The sequence below is a fragment of the Ooceraea biroi genome, chromosome 3, assembly GCF_003672135.1.
Source record: "Ooceraea biroi isolate clonal line C1 chromosome 3, Obir_v5.4, whole genome shotgun sequence".
Classification (NCBI taxonomy): domain Eukaryota; kingdom Metazoa; phylum Arthropoda; class Insecta; order Hymenoptera; family Formicidae; genus Ooceraea; species Ooceraea biroi.
Genome location: NC_039508.1, coordinates 10,586,767 through 10,604,530, shown reverse-complemented (window position 1 = coordinate 10,604,530; position 17,764 = coordinate 10,586,767). Strand labels below are relative to the sequence as shown.

The following is a 17,764-nucleotide window of genomic DNA, read 5'->3' as shown; positions in this document are numbered from 1 at the left end:
CGTTGAGTTGTACTACTAGCTCATTATTCACGCGAGGACGGTGGCGACTCAATTCACGGAGCGGACATTTCCCAAACTAACTTCTCGGATGCACCTGGCACGTTTCGCGAGATGAAGTGTGGCACAGTTGTTGTTGCGCGGAGTGGGGTGACGGCAGCGCGCGACAGGGGTCCCTCGTATGGTTGAACGTGGCCACGAACGGCGATGTGTAAATGTGTAATTTAAATGTGTAGCCCATCGCAGTTGGCGACAATTGTTATCGGTGTAATTCTGCTCGTCGTGTCGTGCGCGCGGGAAATTGGATCAACGCTGTCGCAACCTCGGCGCGAATAATTCACGGGGCGCCGCTGGGACTTTTGCGCGCCTCGCAACAGAGATGCTACAGCACTGCGGCTAGTACAAAATGGTCGACGTGCCTTGATCGTGTCGCACGGTGGGCTGACGATGCGATACTGCTTTTCCCCGTGCTGCTGAACGGGCTGGCTGTAGCGGATCGGACGACGCGCGTGCGACGCCAGATGGATATCGTGGGATAATCGCGTATCCTGGGTACGTATTATCCCGGGGACGGGACGCGCGACGACCGGCGCGGCGTGGATCGATCAGCGATCGCGCCTGATCGCGCCGCGATCCACCTGTCAATACGACGGTCCGCTCAATGCGCGACAAAGCGCGCGCACAAACGACGCTCCCGCGATATCGTCCCGCAATATTGTCGCGATACTCGTCTCCAGCCTCGAGTCGCGCTCGACCGTACCTCGAGCTTCCGTTTACGTGCGCGACTTGCCGCGAACTTTACGCGAGAGAGCGTCGTTCTTCCCACGCCTGGTCGCGCTCCGAATTTCGCGCTGGCGCTTCCTCCCTCAAGTGGTGACTTTTCGACTGTTGCAGTCTGTGCGGTCTTCGAGAAGAGCGAGAACGTGCGTGCCCGCGCGTATCAGTATCCGAGGAGGTGCGCGACAAGGGATGGAGAAGCGGCAGGAGGTGCTCGCTCCGTTTTCCTCCGGTGAGTCTCGCACGCGTTTTGTCCTCCCGTAGACCCGTAGCCTCTCTACTTTCTCTGTCTGTCACAGGGAAGTGCATGGGCGGCCGTTTGTTGTGTAGGCGACGCGGCGTATTCGTCGCGAATTAGACTGTGAGTGTTTAGAACAGAAGTTTATAATGTGTTCGTTTGATGCACGTAAAATATTGGTAAATAAGATTTACCGAAGTTTAATGTGAAATATTTTTCAAACTCTGGCGATAATAAAATCGAGAAAGTTTGTTGGACTTCTTTCGAAACTTTGTTAGGAAAGCACTACGCAAGAAGCATTTGCTGAAATGTTGTGAAAGCTCCCCAGCAGCGTTTATTTTAAAGATAGATAAGGATAATCTATTATGGTGATTACATCATAATTCTAAAATACGTTTTTGTTGGAATGATTTTCTATTAATTTGCAGATGTTATTAGATATAGATAAAGTAGAATTCAATTAATTATCTTGTTTTAGAAAATAAATTAATAAAAATACTCGTTAAAAGATTAATATTATTCAAATAAATATAGTAACAGTTTTATAGAATAGTAATAGTATTCATATAAAAAGCATGTCGCTTATAAAAATGTTAGTGATCCTCCTTAATCATATCTACATGATTATTACTATTTATATCAGACTAGACACAAAGAACGTTCTTTTCTTGAAGCAATCAATACTATGTGAATCATAAATGGAGGAACCTTTGTTGTATTCTAAAATGTAAGACACGTTACGATTTTACATTACTTATTAAGTGCATGAATATTCAGAGAAAGGCAGAGAAATACATATTATTTAAGTTGAAAATTTTATATATATTTATGTAATAATAAATTACAAAAAAGGGATCTCGAATATTATAACTATACCTGTTTTGCTTTCAGAATATTATACTTTAATGATCAGAGTTGGTTTACGCAAAGTTCGTTCCTTTGTTTATTATTCCTATTGTACTTTTGCACGTTATGTCTGTGAACAGTGGTCAGCATGTAGATCTAAGGGGTCTAATCAACAAACTCTGGACGGTCAAATTCGTTAAAGCGACCAGATTGACGCTAAACGGTGCGGTAAAATGTTTACCGCCATACTCCATTACGAAAATTATATTACAAGCATCACCGGTACTTAATGACGGTAACAAAGTTATCTCTAAGCGTTGTTATTACGCGGGCACCGTTGACCAAAGTAATAGAATTAAATCTTTTTGCAATGCGATCGGTTATTCATGTGCGCTTGTTATGTAAAGAGAACAAAAGGCAAGAAAAATAGAGAAAAGACGCACTAATCAAGGAAATGCGATGTCGTTTCAAAAGTCACGAGACATTGAAACTTTCTCGAATAAGGAATAAAAAAAATGCGGGCATAATTAGTTCTAAACAAACGCAGAACACAACCATGTTCGCTGAGTTAATTACCGTGAGCGCTGTAAGGCTTCCACAAACACGAGTCAATAAGTATCGTTGTATCGAGCACTCACAATTCCCACTTGCAAGAGAAAAAGGAGAAGCGGGGCTCCCTTTCGCGATGAACGAACGATCGTTACGGGGCCACCCTAGCGTAACCGCCGCGAAAATCATTACCACGGGAATATTTAATAACGCCAATAATATCGAATATGGAGTCACCGCGGCCTACATTCAAATGTCAGGTGGACCGATACAATTGATACTCTCTCTTACACACACACTCCCTCTCTCTTTCTCTCAGAACACCCCCGATAACCAATGTCCGTTGTTCAAAGGTTGTTGTTCGCTTTGGCGCAGCAAGCAGGCGGAAAATTCTCAGCGATGCATTGAAGATGCGATATCAGAGTATCCGGGTATAAAGAGGTGCGCTTTAAGCTCCAGCTACTGGTGCCAGCTACTGATATCAGTTATGGAAGTAACAATTTAATATTCTCTCTCTCTAAATAATACTAATTGAAACGAATAATATATCCAGTTGCAGTAAAGTATTTTGTATCGTATTCAATGTTAGGTAGGATGTACGTCGGCATATTGATGTCATTAAAGTCAAATATCGTTATTCTCGTTCGCAGTCTCGACTAATGCAATCAACGACAACTTTGTTTAACTAATACCTTGTTTCGTTCTAATTTTATCTGTAGAAAGAGAGAGAGAGAGAGAGAAAGAGAGAGCGAGAGCAGTTCGGTTGAACTTAAATCAAGGCTAGCCGATATCGATGAGGCCATCCGTTTGCTTCTAAAGATACTCAGCACTCTGAATTCTCATCGTGTTCGCAAGGCGAGAAGGCGTCCGATCCGAGAAATTTCAATATTCCGACGGATCACCAAGGAAACGCGCGGAAGCCACGCGAGAGATAACAACCCCAAGGCGATCAATCTCTAAAGATCCGTTATCGGACCACCTAGCAATGTACGAGGTGGAAACATACGGATGTAACGAAGTCCGTTGCTGTGTGACGCCGGCGGCGGTGGCGGGCAGCGGTGGTGAAGGCAGCGAGAGTTGAAGGTTGGCGGGCGACGGTGGTGGGTTACAGGGTCGCGGGGGTGTACGGAGGCGGGGTGGCGCGCGCGGACCAGCGCGGATCAATTCGTGTAGCTCGGGAGCTACACAGGGGGAAAAGCAACAGTCTGTCAGCCCCTTTCTACCCGGGAAAGTGCGCTCGCCACGGTACGTTATCTCGTGCGTTCCTCGAACCCCATCGACCAAGGACGATGACGATCAAGTTCATCACGGCAACGACAGATTACACGCCGATGAGAGCGTACGCGGTTTCGCTGTTTTCTCGCGAGAATCGCGGACGAGACGGGAATTTTCTCCTCGAGAGAAGTTCGGACTGATACACGCGGTGCGCGCCTGGCGATAAAGACTGACGATCCGTGAGAAATCTCATGCGAACGACTGCGTAGACGATGTCGTTAACGTTGCGGGAATAGTAACGTCCTACGTGGCGGAATTGAGAGAATTACGGCACGAATCGAGAATAGCAATGCACGGTCTTGGCAGAGCTTTTACCGTGGTGCATTACATATGGAGTTATGATTCCGCGCTTGTTTCTCACGAATAAGATAGTACGATGATTGTACGAGCAACGGCACATACGATCCGACCTGGAGAATGAACGGGGAAACTTTTTCGTCGTCCGTCGTCCGCCCCGCCGTTCGTTCCTCGTCGGTTTCGTCTCCACGCGAGATTCTTAAAATTCAACTCGCGTCCACCGTCTGATTCGAATCCGGTTTCAGTTGAACGCGTGCGACGATGTTATCGGTAGCTCGGAGAGCTCGTCGTTGGTGGACATATGTCGCGCAAGAGTCAGGGGGAATCTCTCCTCCAGGGCGACGTTGCGTTATCCGGCGCGTGGTTAAGCGAGAAAACACGGACGCGAGTTGTCGTTGGCAGAATATACGATTTGACCTGATTTCCATTGAATGTGTCTTTATGCGGAGTCTGAGATGAGGCCGCCGCGGGGGCCGGCGCGATTGTCGGCAGCCGTTCGTTTGTTCCCAGTCCCGCGAGTCAATAGAGAGAGAGAGTAAGAGAGGTGGCGAGGGACGTTTCGGTATCGGTTTTCCGGTATCGCCGCGCCGCTCCGCTCGCTCCGGATGGGCCCGCACCTTTCCGCGCGCGCGGAGGATACCGCACCAACAAGCTACTTTCCGCGGTTTTCCTACCACCCCTCCATGCGTGCTATCGCGCTATCGAGCGGCAACGAAAAAACGTACACCCATCTGTCGTTGCGCACGCTAATGCCTCGAGATAGAAGCGGAGGAGCCCAAGCAATCGTACTTCCTCACGCAGTTGTTGCGTTGAATCAACGCGGCGCGATGCGCCGGCGAGCAAAGCGATGGAGAGAGAAACACCATGACGACGCGCACAATACCGAATTACCAATGTTGCGTTTGATGACTGATTCGAGCGTGAATGATGATTGCGTGATAACTTTTACGTGTGCTTGCAGACGAGTGTCCGAATAGCGGCGAGGACAGCGAGGAGGATGTAATAACCGATTACCTTGGTTCATCGCATTCCGACTGCGATCGCGTGCCTATCATTAATGGGGATCTGCGCGGCCTGAGTCTGCACGGCGGCATAGTCACAGAGACCGGCTACAACACCAAAGACAATACCGACAAAACGGCGATCACCATGTCATCCGAGGGCGGCGACGTGCAGCACCATCACCAGCAACAGCAGCAGCAGCAGCAACATCCGTTGCTCGCACTCGGCACTAATATACAAGCCCAGCCTAATCCTCTGGTGCCCATCATTAGCGTCACACCACACTCGCCCGGTCTGGCTAAGAACTACCCAGTCTTAGGTAATGACTAGTTCTCAAGCTATTGTAAATACCAAAGTATGGAAAAGAGGTATATCCCCCCATACCTTTGAGCTTAACTTAACGCGAGCGATATTCCACTTTTTTTTGTAGAGGAAAACTTGCAACAGCTGCATGAGATCCACGACTGTATCCAGCGTATGCGGGACCTGACGTTGGGCACTCTGGGATTCCACAATCGCGCGTCCAATAGCAGCGCTGTGCAGAGATTGACTTCTTCTTGCCCATCACTGTGCCCACTGACTTCGGCCGAGCTCGCGCCTCGCTTTGGCAATCATCATCACGACACCAGCTCTGACCCAGACCTTCTTCTCATCAATTGCTCCACCAACAGCTCCCCGACGCACTTCCCATCGACGGGTCACTCTCGCTCGCAACGTGTGCAAGGTATAGACAGAAGGCGCAGCTGGACCGGCGACCTGGAGGATCTGGAGGAAAGCCGACACGGCCGTCGCCGATACTCCGGACAGACTCATCTGCAGGCCCAAAACATGGTTAATATAGTGCGTTACTTGAAACCAGGGCACGGATCCGGTTCGATCTCGGTGAGTTCAAATTTCGATGCCGCGAATTTCGATGCTACGCGAAAGTGTCGTAACTGTATTTCTGTTATTATGAATGGATGGTTGTAGGAAAATTGAGTTTTTCACACGTTCGAGTAGCATCGGGATTTGAACTCGTCGAGACTACGTCGGTTTCGGGTGCTCGGCCGCTGTCACACTACTTTATATTCGCTTTCCGGTGGTGGCATGTCTCTGGTCGCTTTGTTGTGTCTTACGCATAGCGCTTCCTCGCCCCAGACCGTCGCTAATGCTCACGCAATCACGAACATACCCGTTTACTCGTTTCAGCGACAACGCAGCATTAGTTTAAGTAGCCTAGACAGCGAAAACGAGCTAGAATTAGATGGGAAATCGTGTACTGGACCTGTAGGCGTAGGCAATCGGGCATGCAGGTCACAGACGAGCACTCACTCACTGAACGAAGCCGATCTTGTACAGGTAATTACGGAGATCCATTCGAGAGATCCGATCTCTCCTCCAACCCTCCCGGCGCAGGGACGACCAACTACATAGCGCATTTTTCTTTGACAGAGCGAATATCAGAAGATAGTCACAAAGAGGGGTAGTCAGAGATTAGCAGAAAGTAGCAGTTTAATGCCAGGGCTGACTGGTTCGCGATTACCTCTTCAGAAATCCATATCGACGCCCTCCATCGTTACACCGCAGGTTCATGCGCATTTAGCCGAAACCGGGACTCGGACAACAACTTCACTGGCAGTGTAAGTCCATTATGAGTCATAGATAAAGATCGCAGAACTAGATCAACAAGGGAACCGTGTACAAAAATTTACCATTCTCACTTTACCGAAGGAGTATCTCGTCTTTTGGATGATAATGCCATTCAGGCTTGACGCGACGAATTGTAATCTAGTCTGCGATCTTCTTAGAAATTAGCACACAAAAAGCTACGCACACATTTTGTGCCGTGCACGTCCATGCGGGTGCAGGCACCCACGTACGTGCACCTACACGCGTATATTTATTTATATCTTGTCGGTTTTTCGATTTTTCGCACAAGTAGACAATCATTTCAAAAGTGAACGCAATATATCCATGCATGAACATTTATTAACTAGTAGCGATGGCGATATCTACATTCATGAATGCCTAAAACATTTAACGCATTACGTAGATTTTAGCATGACTGCTCGCGTGTCGCTGCATTGTAAGCGAATACAGGGAAATGTCAGATTATACTTTCATAACGGTAATACATCGGACAAAGTTCGATGCATATAATTTGCTTAAAGCATATCTTGGCATTATTTATTTATTACTCGTGGCAAATACAATTAATATCGCAAAGCTTCGATTTCAAGTGAAGTCAAAATAGTTATAACGTTAATAACAATAATAGTAACATATTCACTATTGATCTGGAGAAGTGGCTATATACAATTTCATCGATCATTTTTGCCAGTCATGGGGCTATTTTTAAACGCGAGCAGTTTATTGTTTCAAAGGGGTATTGATGTATTCTTCTGTAATATAATATCGGACCGTCTGAGAATACCAGAATTACGAATATCCGAGTTACACGATAGCTGCTTAGTTTGTGTTTGTACTTGAAAATTTGCTACAATCCTGCATGAAACAGCCGTCATGAAAGAAACGAAAAGGGTAGTGGAAGTGAGACAGAAACCGAAGATCTTCATACAACACACAGCCATGAATTCCACGAAGACCGAGAGGGCACCCCGAGTGCCCAGATATCCCTTGACGAGCTCTTGACCGAGTGAGTACTCGACACCTTTTATCCTTCACACTTAACCGAATTATTTATGATACTATGAATATCTTTTATAACGTCTCTGATGGAAATGGTTTGTATCAGTTCGCCAGTCGATCGATTATTATTGCCAGGAATAGTCTGTAGTTACATTACAACTGCAAACCCGCGCGTAAACGAGACACGCAGATATGTTTACATCGCGATAACATTTCCATTCAAATGAATCAATTGAAAATACGTACACACACATATATAATACAAGAAGCAGTTTAATGTGACTGAAGACTGTTTGAAAAAATTAATCGGATCTTTTTGCAAAACACTAAATACTACACGTCGTTTGTGCATGTTATACTTTTTCTCTTTGAACACACATAGTTTTGATAGCACATATTTTATCTCTCGTAATGAGCTGTGAATAGATTGAAACGCTTTCATAGTTGCACCGCTGATCATCTACATATTAAACGAATTCAAGTTTCAATTCCACGCGGGAACTCGAGCAATCGAAACATTGTGTGCTAATTTTTCAGTGGTACCGCGTACGATGATCATCATTCCGAAAAGACTAGAAGGAAGCGTGGCTCTATCTTCTTCCGTAAGAAAAAGGTAAAGTTGCACTGTTGTGACACGTCTGATGAAAACATTCTTAATGAATGTTAAAATCTTATTTTAGGATAAAAGCGGGAAAAAGTCTAGTCAGCAACATCTATGGGTAACAATGGCGGTGGGGACTCAGGGAAGCTTGCTGTGCGATGTTTGTATGAAACATTCGACGAATAAACCGCTCCTTCATTGTGACAGTAAGAGACAGACAGAGAGCCATTCTATATAATATTAAATATTAATCGAATCTCCGCGCCTCTCCAGACGATTAACTTTGTAAATTTAATGTAAAAATCAGATTGCGGAGCGTCGGTTCACCAGAGTCAGGCGTGTAAAGATCAATTAGTGCTCGAGTGCATCAAGTCCAAGCATCATTCCGGCAAATCGGCAGCCAAGTCTTCGTCGAACGCCTCTACGTTTTCGAGTAGCAGTAGCATGAACAAACGCGGTTCCACGACATCGTTACCCATGCCGACGTCATCCGGAAGCGGAAGGTAATAAGAGTTTCATTGAAAGAGATTACGTATCTTTTGCATTGGATATCTGCGTATCTGTGGTTCAAGATTCGCACGCAAATGGCATGGCTCGGCCTAAGCTCGGAGTTCGCGGCGAACTCCTTTTACCTGTGCGAAATGAATAGCAATTGAAATCGCGTCTAACTTGATTGGCCGATACAGGATTCGCGGTAGATCCAGGCAAGAAGAGAGATATTTCACGTTTCATTTAAATGAAAGATATTTCGTACATAAAAATTAGATGGTATAAAGTAACGGTGTGATACGTGTGATAAACCGAAGAAAAGTGCGCATCTGCTTGTTACTCCGAGGCTTTGGCTGGCTCAGAAGCTTATTATTTCTGATTAATTTGGCAGTTTAGCAACATCAATAGTACGGCAAGCTTTAGCGCGTTCAGCCTCGCGCCGCTACATTTTGATTGATAATATTGTTTACATATTATACTTGTATTACTTATACAGAATACAGTACGCTCAGACCTCAACTAGCTATCCGGTTTGCTATTACACAGGCTACAGAGATAACTAGCGGTTGATATTGGCGGTAATTACATGATTATACGAGGAATTATTTAACGTTGATGTAACTGCGAGTGTTACTCAGTCTTCGATACTGATTACGTTACATCGATTTAGAAAAGCACAACATTATGTCTATTGACAAATAAAAAACAAAGCGTATGGCACGCGATTCGTTAAATTATAATTCATCGACATTTAAATTCAAGAAGCATAAAAAGAGAAAAATGAAAATGGAGGAAAAACAGCCTAAGGCGAAATGAAATTGCCCTAATGCAGTGTGTGCTTTCTCCTTCTCCCGTGCATTCCCCCTCGTGCAACCACGTGCAAACCGATCGATTGTACGACGATTAAAGGGAAATTAACAGCCACAAGAAAACCGTGTCAAGCTACAGCCCTTGGCGGCGAGTCGCCACTAAGCTTGGAGTCAAGTAAGTCTCTGATATCTGATGTGTGATTTCCTCCTGTATTCTGTCGAAAGCGTTCCTATTCGTTTCTGTTCGTGTGTTATCTTACACGCGTCTAAATAGGAAGACGTGTGTCTTCGTCCTCGTCTCTCGTTCTTCGATTCTTTTATCAGACACACACACACTCACAGACACGTACACACACGCATATCGCATCCACAATTGTATTCACAACAATCGAATTATCGTTTCTTTATACGCAGAAGAGATATTATCATCTTGCCCTGCCTGTGCTTCTGATCTTGTGCTTGCTTCTATAATTTATGTCCATATTCGATGATATATCTATATTTTTTGTGTTACCTCTCTTCTCGTTGTAATATTCGCCTAAATTATAGCGCGTAAGTTCAATCTCTCTCCATAGGGTAATATATATTTCTCCATGTGATACATATATATACATATATATTACATAGAAAGCGTATTTACATATCATAGACATGTAGAAAATGTGTTCATGACTAGTCTCTGTTCCTCCTTTCTCGATATCTTGTCCAAACATCAACTATTTTTCACTCGTTTCTTTGTCTCATCGTTGTCCCATATTCTCTTGTGTGTCACAAGACTACTTATGAATTTCCCATGTATAGACAGTCTCGTTATAATTTGTCAAGTTTTAGGTCGGGTCGGGATCGGTGCTGCGTCTAAGTAGAGTATTCATTCTTCGAACGAAAGAAGCGGTTGCGTTTATGATATACGTATGTCCCACCCGATCTGAACTCGAAGTTTCCATCGCAGGAATTCATTGCTCACTCGCGCGAATGGCTTTTGCTATTGAATATTAAAGAATTTCGATATTTTTCTGAATTTATCTTAGATCGCTAGTTTTATTAGCTATGCATTGTGTGACGAGCGGCATTAATTATATTACGACAATGCGATAGCTCAACAGTGTCTGTGTATTAGAGGTACACATTGACTGTATAATGAGAAATTAGACGAAGATACATGTACACTTAAATGAAGATATCAGAGATAACGTCTTACGTAAGGTTTGTATATACAGGGTCGAAAGAAAGATGGCTTTAGGTCGCGTAATTTGCAGTTTTCTTAAAAGGCCGATATTTCAATACGTTAATTTCAAGATTTGTTCGAGACGGAGTTCGACCTAATGTTGTGTGCATCATTTAGGGGAGAGTAAGAAACATTATTCTTAACCATATATAGTGCTTTATGAAACAATGCTCGTATCTTTCTTTCAGTCAAACGATTAACGAAGAGAAAGATGCCGAGGGCGGGCAACATCGTGATCTTCCCAGGTTTGTAATACATTTTTCTCTTTCTTCTAGATGTTACAATAAATTTCGGCTCGAAAGTATCAAAATAATGACAGCAAAAAATTAACGAAGAAACTAATTTGTTCCTTATTGCAGTGGATGGGAAGAATTTGATTTTGGGGATGATGTTCATCAGTTTACTGTGGGGGATCTCGAGGAGATAGAACCCGAGTTGGCGCTGGGAAAGGAAGAGCCTGACTCTTGGAGCTCCGCCATCGGGCGTAACGTTGCGCTGCGCCTCGTCGATCATTGCGAGCGCGAGGTGAAAAGGCAGGAGCACGTGTACGAGTTCGTACTCACGGAGAAGCATCACTGCCTGGTGCTGCTCGCCATGGAGAAGATCTTCGCTGAAGGACTGCGACGACACTTTCGTCTGGGTCAGCCGGATCTCGAGCGCATGTTTCCCCGGCTGCGGGATCTGATCGATATCCATCTGCGGTTTCTGCAGAAGCTGCGGAAACGGCAGAGCAGCAATCCCGTGGTTCTTACCATCGCCGATATTCTGGTCGAGCAATTCTCAGGCGACAACGCGCAACGCATGAAGAGCGCGTACGGGGAATTCTGTAGCCGCCACAGGGACGCCGTCGAAGCGTACAAATATTACTTGCGCAACGATACTCGCTTCGCCCGTTTCGTGCGGCATTGTCAGGTACGTTTTCATAGAGAGCACATACGTTATATGCGCTGCCATTATGCGAATTTATGCGAATAATTTATATGTATCCTGTAATTTGTGTCGACAGACGAATCCTGTGTTAAAGAAGAAGGGTATACCCGAGTGCATACTTTTCGTTACCCAACGTTTGACGAAGTACCCACTGCTGGTCGAACCACTCATAAAAACTGGTAGAGCACAAGACGAGAGCGAAGACTTGCGTAAAGCGCTGACCCTTGTTAAAGAGATTTTAGCCGATGTAGATGCCTGCGTAGCCGACAAGGAGCGAGAAGATAGAAAATTAGAAATATACAATAAGTAAGTCGGTTCATGCCTCTTTCTCGGTGCCTTGAATTCCTAATTCATGCTTAATTCCTCTATTATCTCTTTGAACAATGATGTTTCCGCAGGATCGACGCGAAGTCATTCGCGACGTATCGTGGTGCCAAATTCAAGAAATCAGACATAATCAACAGAATCTTGAAGTTCGAGGGTACCGCATTAATGCAGAGTCGTGGCAAAATGACTGCCATCGTAGTGGTCGTTCTCTCAGACATATTGTTTTTCTTGGCTGAGAGAGATCAGAAATACGCGTTCTACGTGCCTGACAATAAAGCTGGTATAGTATCGCTACAAAAGCTGCTGGTCCGTGAGAAGGCTGGTCAAGAGTCTAGCATTTATCTAATAAGCAGCAACCCGGCCGAGCCGGAGATGTTTGAACTGAAGATACAGAAGCCAAAAGACAAACAGTTGTGGATACAGGCTGTTAGATCGGCGGTCGAGGCTTGCCCGCAGGAGTCCGAAAACGAGGCCGGCAAGCTGACTGAAAATAACGAATTGCGAGACACTCGCTCCTCTTCGATTTCGCTGGTCTCTGCCGAGGAGAAACAGCGTATCACCAAGGCTAAAGAGTCGCTAATACTTAAAATTATCGGTATGCCTTTTTCTTTCGCGGCTCTTTCTAGTTCGTGAATTTTTTTCCAATATGCTCATATTAAAATTCTTATCAGGCGAATTGCGAAAGAAGGACACGGAGCAAGCGTTGCTGTTCGAAGAAAAGATCAATCTGCAAATGCGGCTTTTACAAGCGGCGAATATCTGGGGCGGCAACGAGAATGAAAACGAGAAGCTTGAGAAACTGGAGAAGGAAAGTGCCGATTATACCCGGTTACTGCACAACGAAGGGACTGACACTACTCAATTATGGCAGGAGGCTAGTATCACTTCAGCAATTACATCTCCTAGTCGTTATCGGAATTTTAATTGTTGCAGACTTAAATAAATTGCTAGTCTGATAAATTTTATATTGAATGTTACAGGTAGTGGTGGCTGTACAAGAAGCAACGCGTCTCGCCAGCTCGCTGTCGTTTGGCGCGAGCGGTGCTACTCTGTCGAGGAGTTTAAGCTCCGCTGGTGAACGCCACAGCGAAGCTTACGTGCCAGCAGCTCTTTGCATCCCTCGCCGGGCCGAGACATTCGCCGGTTTCGATCACAATAAGGTACGTTAAACAATTATACAAGAGGCATAAAAGATAAATCACAATCTCTTTGACCGTTCTTTCTTCATCGTTTTCAGGAGAGGCATCCATTGCGCGACTCGAATGTGTTGCACACCATGATTCCCGTTCCGAAGCTTGGCGAGCCATCGAAGGAGAATTCTCCCGACGAGAAGGAAGCTCAGGAAGGTGTGGAGTCGAACAAAGATCAGCAATGGGCGGCGATACGTTTGTCTCATCACGTTTATACGTTACTTTGTATAATAAATAATCAGATGACGACGATTGACAGCCTACAAGCGCAACTGGTCGCATACAAGGAGGGCAGCATGGGCAAATCTAGCAATAGTCGACCGAATCCGAACCGTCAGCTGGAGGAGCTGCGAAATTTGCAGGATCAACTCTGTAGGGAGAAGGCAGCGTTCCGTGCTACATCCCAACAGGAGAAGACTCAGTTAGAGGAGGAACGCACCGAGCTGGCGCGGCAAAGGGAGCAATTGGCCGCGGAGCAGCGGGACGTGACGCAGCAACGGGATCAGTTGTACCGACGGCTCGAAGCGTTGGAACGACAGGGCGTCACGTTGGTCGGCAGTTCGACCACCGGTTCGACAACAATCCATCTGTCCCACTTGACGCAAAACACCGACACGATGCAGCAGATCGCACGCAGCAAGACGCAGCAGGTCGACGCCAAGCGCATACCCATGAATCTAATCAGCGCGACGAATCAGCAGAAGGTGCAGAGCAACTTGCCGGTGAAACAACAGTTGCCGCTGAAACTCGCCAGCGGGAGTAACAACAACACAAGGTACACCAAATTTATTCTACACGCTACATCGACATTCGACTTTCGATCGCAGCTGTTGCATTCTTATCCGCAACGTTTTTTTGCGTTTCTGCAACAGAAGCGGCAGCACCGCCAGTAACAACAGCCCGGACCGACACTCGAGGACAGGTAGCAGCCCCGCGATCGTCACCAGCTCCGCATACTCGTCACCGGAGCTCGGCAACAGCCACCACCACGGCATTAGTCACTCGCAACCGTCGAATCGCTCGCTCCGCATCACTCGTTCGCCACCCGACACCTCGTATTCACATCAGCAGCAACGGAACGTTGATTTGCAGCCGGCGCAGCAGCAACAACCGCAACAGCAGCAACAGCCGCTGGAGGAGGAGGTGATCTTTTTCTGACGATTCTTTCGATTCGGTCGCAAGCACTCGTCCCGTTCACGCGCCGCCGCCTCCACCGCCGGCACGGCTACGCCGACCTCCAGCCAATCGCCGTCGCGCCAATCGAGAAACAGTCAGCAGCCCCGCAACCGCGTCAAGTCCTTTTGACTTTCAACGTAAAACTGCTTGTGGTAACGCGATCTCTACTTTACCCATTGCTTCGCGAACACACTTCGCTTACCCCGCCTTTTCTCGCTTATCTCATAATCTTCGAGCAGTCTCCGCGTCTTCTTCTTCTGTCATCCTCATATCTCGCTATTCCTTCGTTATGGATTTAATTGTTTTCACAATGAGATGCATCTACAGCTGTCCGCCTCTCGAGATCTGATCGCATCTAATTTTTGTTGCATCAGCACGACGTTTCATCTCTTGTCCATGTATCATGACGACGCGCATACAACATCGTTGATATAAATGCGAGCGATTACTCTCATTGTCCGTATAGTTGGAAGACAAAAAAGAAGTGTAATACCGTTACGTTTCAACTGCTACAATTGATGGCAATAATATCATTTTTATCAAATTTCACGAGACTCATGGTAAGAAAGGGACATGTTAAGAGTAAAATACAGTTTCTATTAGTAACAATCAGAGACGTTGGGACACACTAAGGAAGAGAACGAGAAAGAGAAAGAGAGAGAGAGAGAGAGAAAAAAAGGAAGAGAAAGTATTAATGGCCGGCTTAGCAAAGTAGATCAGCCGATCTTGTTGAATTCTTGCTCGTTACGTTATTAAGCCGACTGACAGTTTTAGAAACACAAGATTTTAGACGAATCTTTTAAGCAAAACTGTTGCTGCTTGCAAACAGATGCAAGGTAGATAAATACATATATATATTATGGTTACATATACATGAATGTGTATATGTATATATACACACGCATATATACACTTTTTCATAAGCATGCGTGCACACATGTGAGTACGAGTGTCTATATCTAAGCACGAATGTGTAAATGTGCGTGTATGCATGTACAGGTGCATACGTGTGCGTGTACGTATGCTGTACAAGTTTTCTCTCGCGAACTCGTGCACGCACGCGTATCTAGTTTGAATTTTCTGTGTGAATGCATGCGATTGCGAATGCGTGAGTGTGTGTGTCTGTGTGTGTGGGGAGTGAGTCTACGGTAGCTACTCTTATATCGTAATTATTAAAGTATTTTATGTGCTAAAGAAAGACAGATAAGATCTATCCTTAACGATAGTAATGTTAATAATAGTAATGATGTGAACTGTACTGTTATTACTACGTGTGCCAAGTCGCTGATCGAAAAAATTGATAATATTTCATTCTGTTTTTTTTTTTTTCGAATGCTTTACAAACGATTCCGCGTGCGCGAGTAATATCATTGTACACGACAGACAATCTTGGTTCTTCCTCACGAACGAAACGAGTACGACGCGTACAGTTGAAGGATCCATATATATTTCGACAATTTATTTCGAGATTATTCACTGCCATTATTGTTGTTCTTTGTCGAGCGTCTTTTTATCCCTCGTGTTATTGTCTACGATCCGTTTTATTTATTGCATTGTGTAAGATCGATGATGATAGTTCGCGTGGGACTTACGCGAAACGCGGGAAAGCTGCGTCGTTTGTTACACGAGAATGTAAAAAGCGGCCGTTCCGCGTGCACGTTGCGAGTTCGCATGTTGGTTCTCGCAGATTTTCTATTCCGTATTCCTGTCTGTATGTATTTTATTTGTATATCGCATTTATCAACGAAGGAAGTTCCCGAGTACCGCGTGGTGGGCGTTAGGACCTTTAAATCACGCAAGAAGTACGGTCATACTGCACGTTGGAGCCAATTCGTTATTTCTGTACGGCGCAGATGTTGTAGTATTTTAGTATATTTTAGCGAGACGATCGCCGCATTGTCGAAAACGTTCTCGTCCCTCGAATTCGAAAAAAATGGCAAGGAAAATTGCGACTACCGTGTCACACGTAAAATGTATCGTTGTGATGGTTGTCAATGTCGTATCCGAATTATGGATTCCTAAAAATCAGTTTATAAATAGTATATAGTATTATAACTGTGTAAATATACATTCCTTATGCAGATAAGACTGGCGTGCAATATGATCGAATCGCAAGATAGGTAACAGCTTCGTCGGGGCACGATGAATAAGAACGACTAATGAATAAACCTCGTTAAGAGAACTTAAGTAATAACTACTACCAATCGTCTCAATCAATCGTGGTGACAATAGATCTTAAAGTATTCTATAAGATATATCAAGTTACGTGGAAGAAAAGAAAAAAAACATAAGTGACGTTTTATTACTACGAGTCTACTTGCTATTACTACTACTATTATTAATCTACTATTACTACTTACTACTACTACTACTACTGCTACTATTATTACTTACTGCTACTGCGATGCCGAGAGTGCACAAGCTCACAAGGATGATATTGCAATTAGCTGTTATATAGCGTCTTTCACGGATAAGTGTTCGACTTCGTCGCGGGGGTAGCATGATCCAACTGCATAACTGGCAGGTGTAAAGAAAAAAAACAGCTTATCTCAAACTCGGAAAGTTTATTTCAAACGTGATTTAACATTTAAGAAATCTCTTCGCATATTCGTGACACTCGAAACGCAGTTGAAGGCTACGATATAACAAAGCGGATCAGCGGATGTCGCGCTGCACGGAAAAACACAGTCGCTTCGACTCTGCCTCCTTTCTGTTGAATGATTAATCTTATGCTCCGGCTTGAAATCCGTAATGAAATGAAGTCGCACACGGTCCCATGATAACAACACGCGAAGAATCAAATCGGTAACAGCTAAAGAATAGCGTGACGGCCTATGCGCGTCTCGTGGCGTTTTCTTTCTTTGTTTCTTCAAGGATAACGTCACGTGGCAACGCAAAGTTTGAGAAAAAAAGAGGATATATAAAGATATATAAAGATATATATATATATATAAATGAAATTATTATATAGTATAACGCGGTTTTCCACGTTTTAGCGAATCTTTACGTCCCCGATGCTCATGGGAAGTATTTTTGTACGTTTACTCTGTACCTACTACCGTTTCGCTCTAAAACTATATCTACTGTTATCATTGTGATACTCGCTGCTGCGATCGTCTTTTGAATCGTTAATGTAATATTACATAATGTGTAATAAGCGAGCGTGCGTTTGGTCATTGATACGCTCACGGGTTTAGCGACGGGAATCTTTTGGATTTGAACGACTGCACGATTTTCAAACGCGAAGTATTGACTGTAGACTGTTACTATGTCGATTGTTATTATTATTGAATTATTTGTTTAATTACTCTCCGTCAAGACTACTACTACTGGTAGTTTACTAGTAATTTACCGTATACCAGAATAATGCTCGGTATCCTTATGACGATTGTACGTCGTACACTACGT

The 17,764-nt window shown here is 44.8% G+C and overlaps 1 protein-coding gene across 10 annotated transcripts; it reads left to right on the top strand.

Annotated features, from left to right (window-relative positions):
• Positions 1–36: 36 nt before the first annotated feature.
• Positions 37–17,260, top strand: LOC105276921 (rho guanine nucleotide exchange factor 18). 10 transcript variants are annotated; one of them, XM_011334948.3, is made up of 19 exons: positions 37–549; positions 912–1,006; positions 4,941–5,300; positions 5,412–5,863; positions 6,170–6,319; positions 6,413–6,600; positions 7,479–7,616; positions 8,147–8,222; positions 8,290–8,416; positions 8,518–8,713; positions 9,609–9,683; positions 10,922–10,978; positions 11,093–11,645; positions 11,740–11,969; positions 12,062–12,585; positions 12,662–12,864; positions 12,971–13,150; positions 13,228–13,955; positions 14,053–17,260. In XM_011334948.3, exons 2-19 carry the CDS (start codon positions 967–969, stop codon positions 14,336–14,338), a joined length of 4,563 nt encoding a protein of 1,520 aa, XP_011333250.1. In that variant the 5' UTR covers positions 37–549; positions 912–966; the 3' UTR covers positions 14,339–17,260. The 10 variants fall into 10 exon arrangements, with proteins under 10 accessions (XP_011333250.1, XP_011333253.1, XP_011333252.1 ...); XM_011334951.3 differs by having other exon boundaries at positions 892–1,006; positions 5,412–5,812; XM_011334950.3 differs by having other exon boundaries at positions 892–1,006; positions 9,621–9,683.
• The last annotated feature ends 504 nt before the right edge of the window (positions 17,261–17,764 follow it).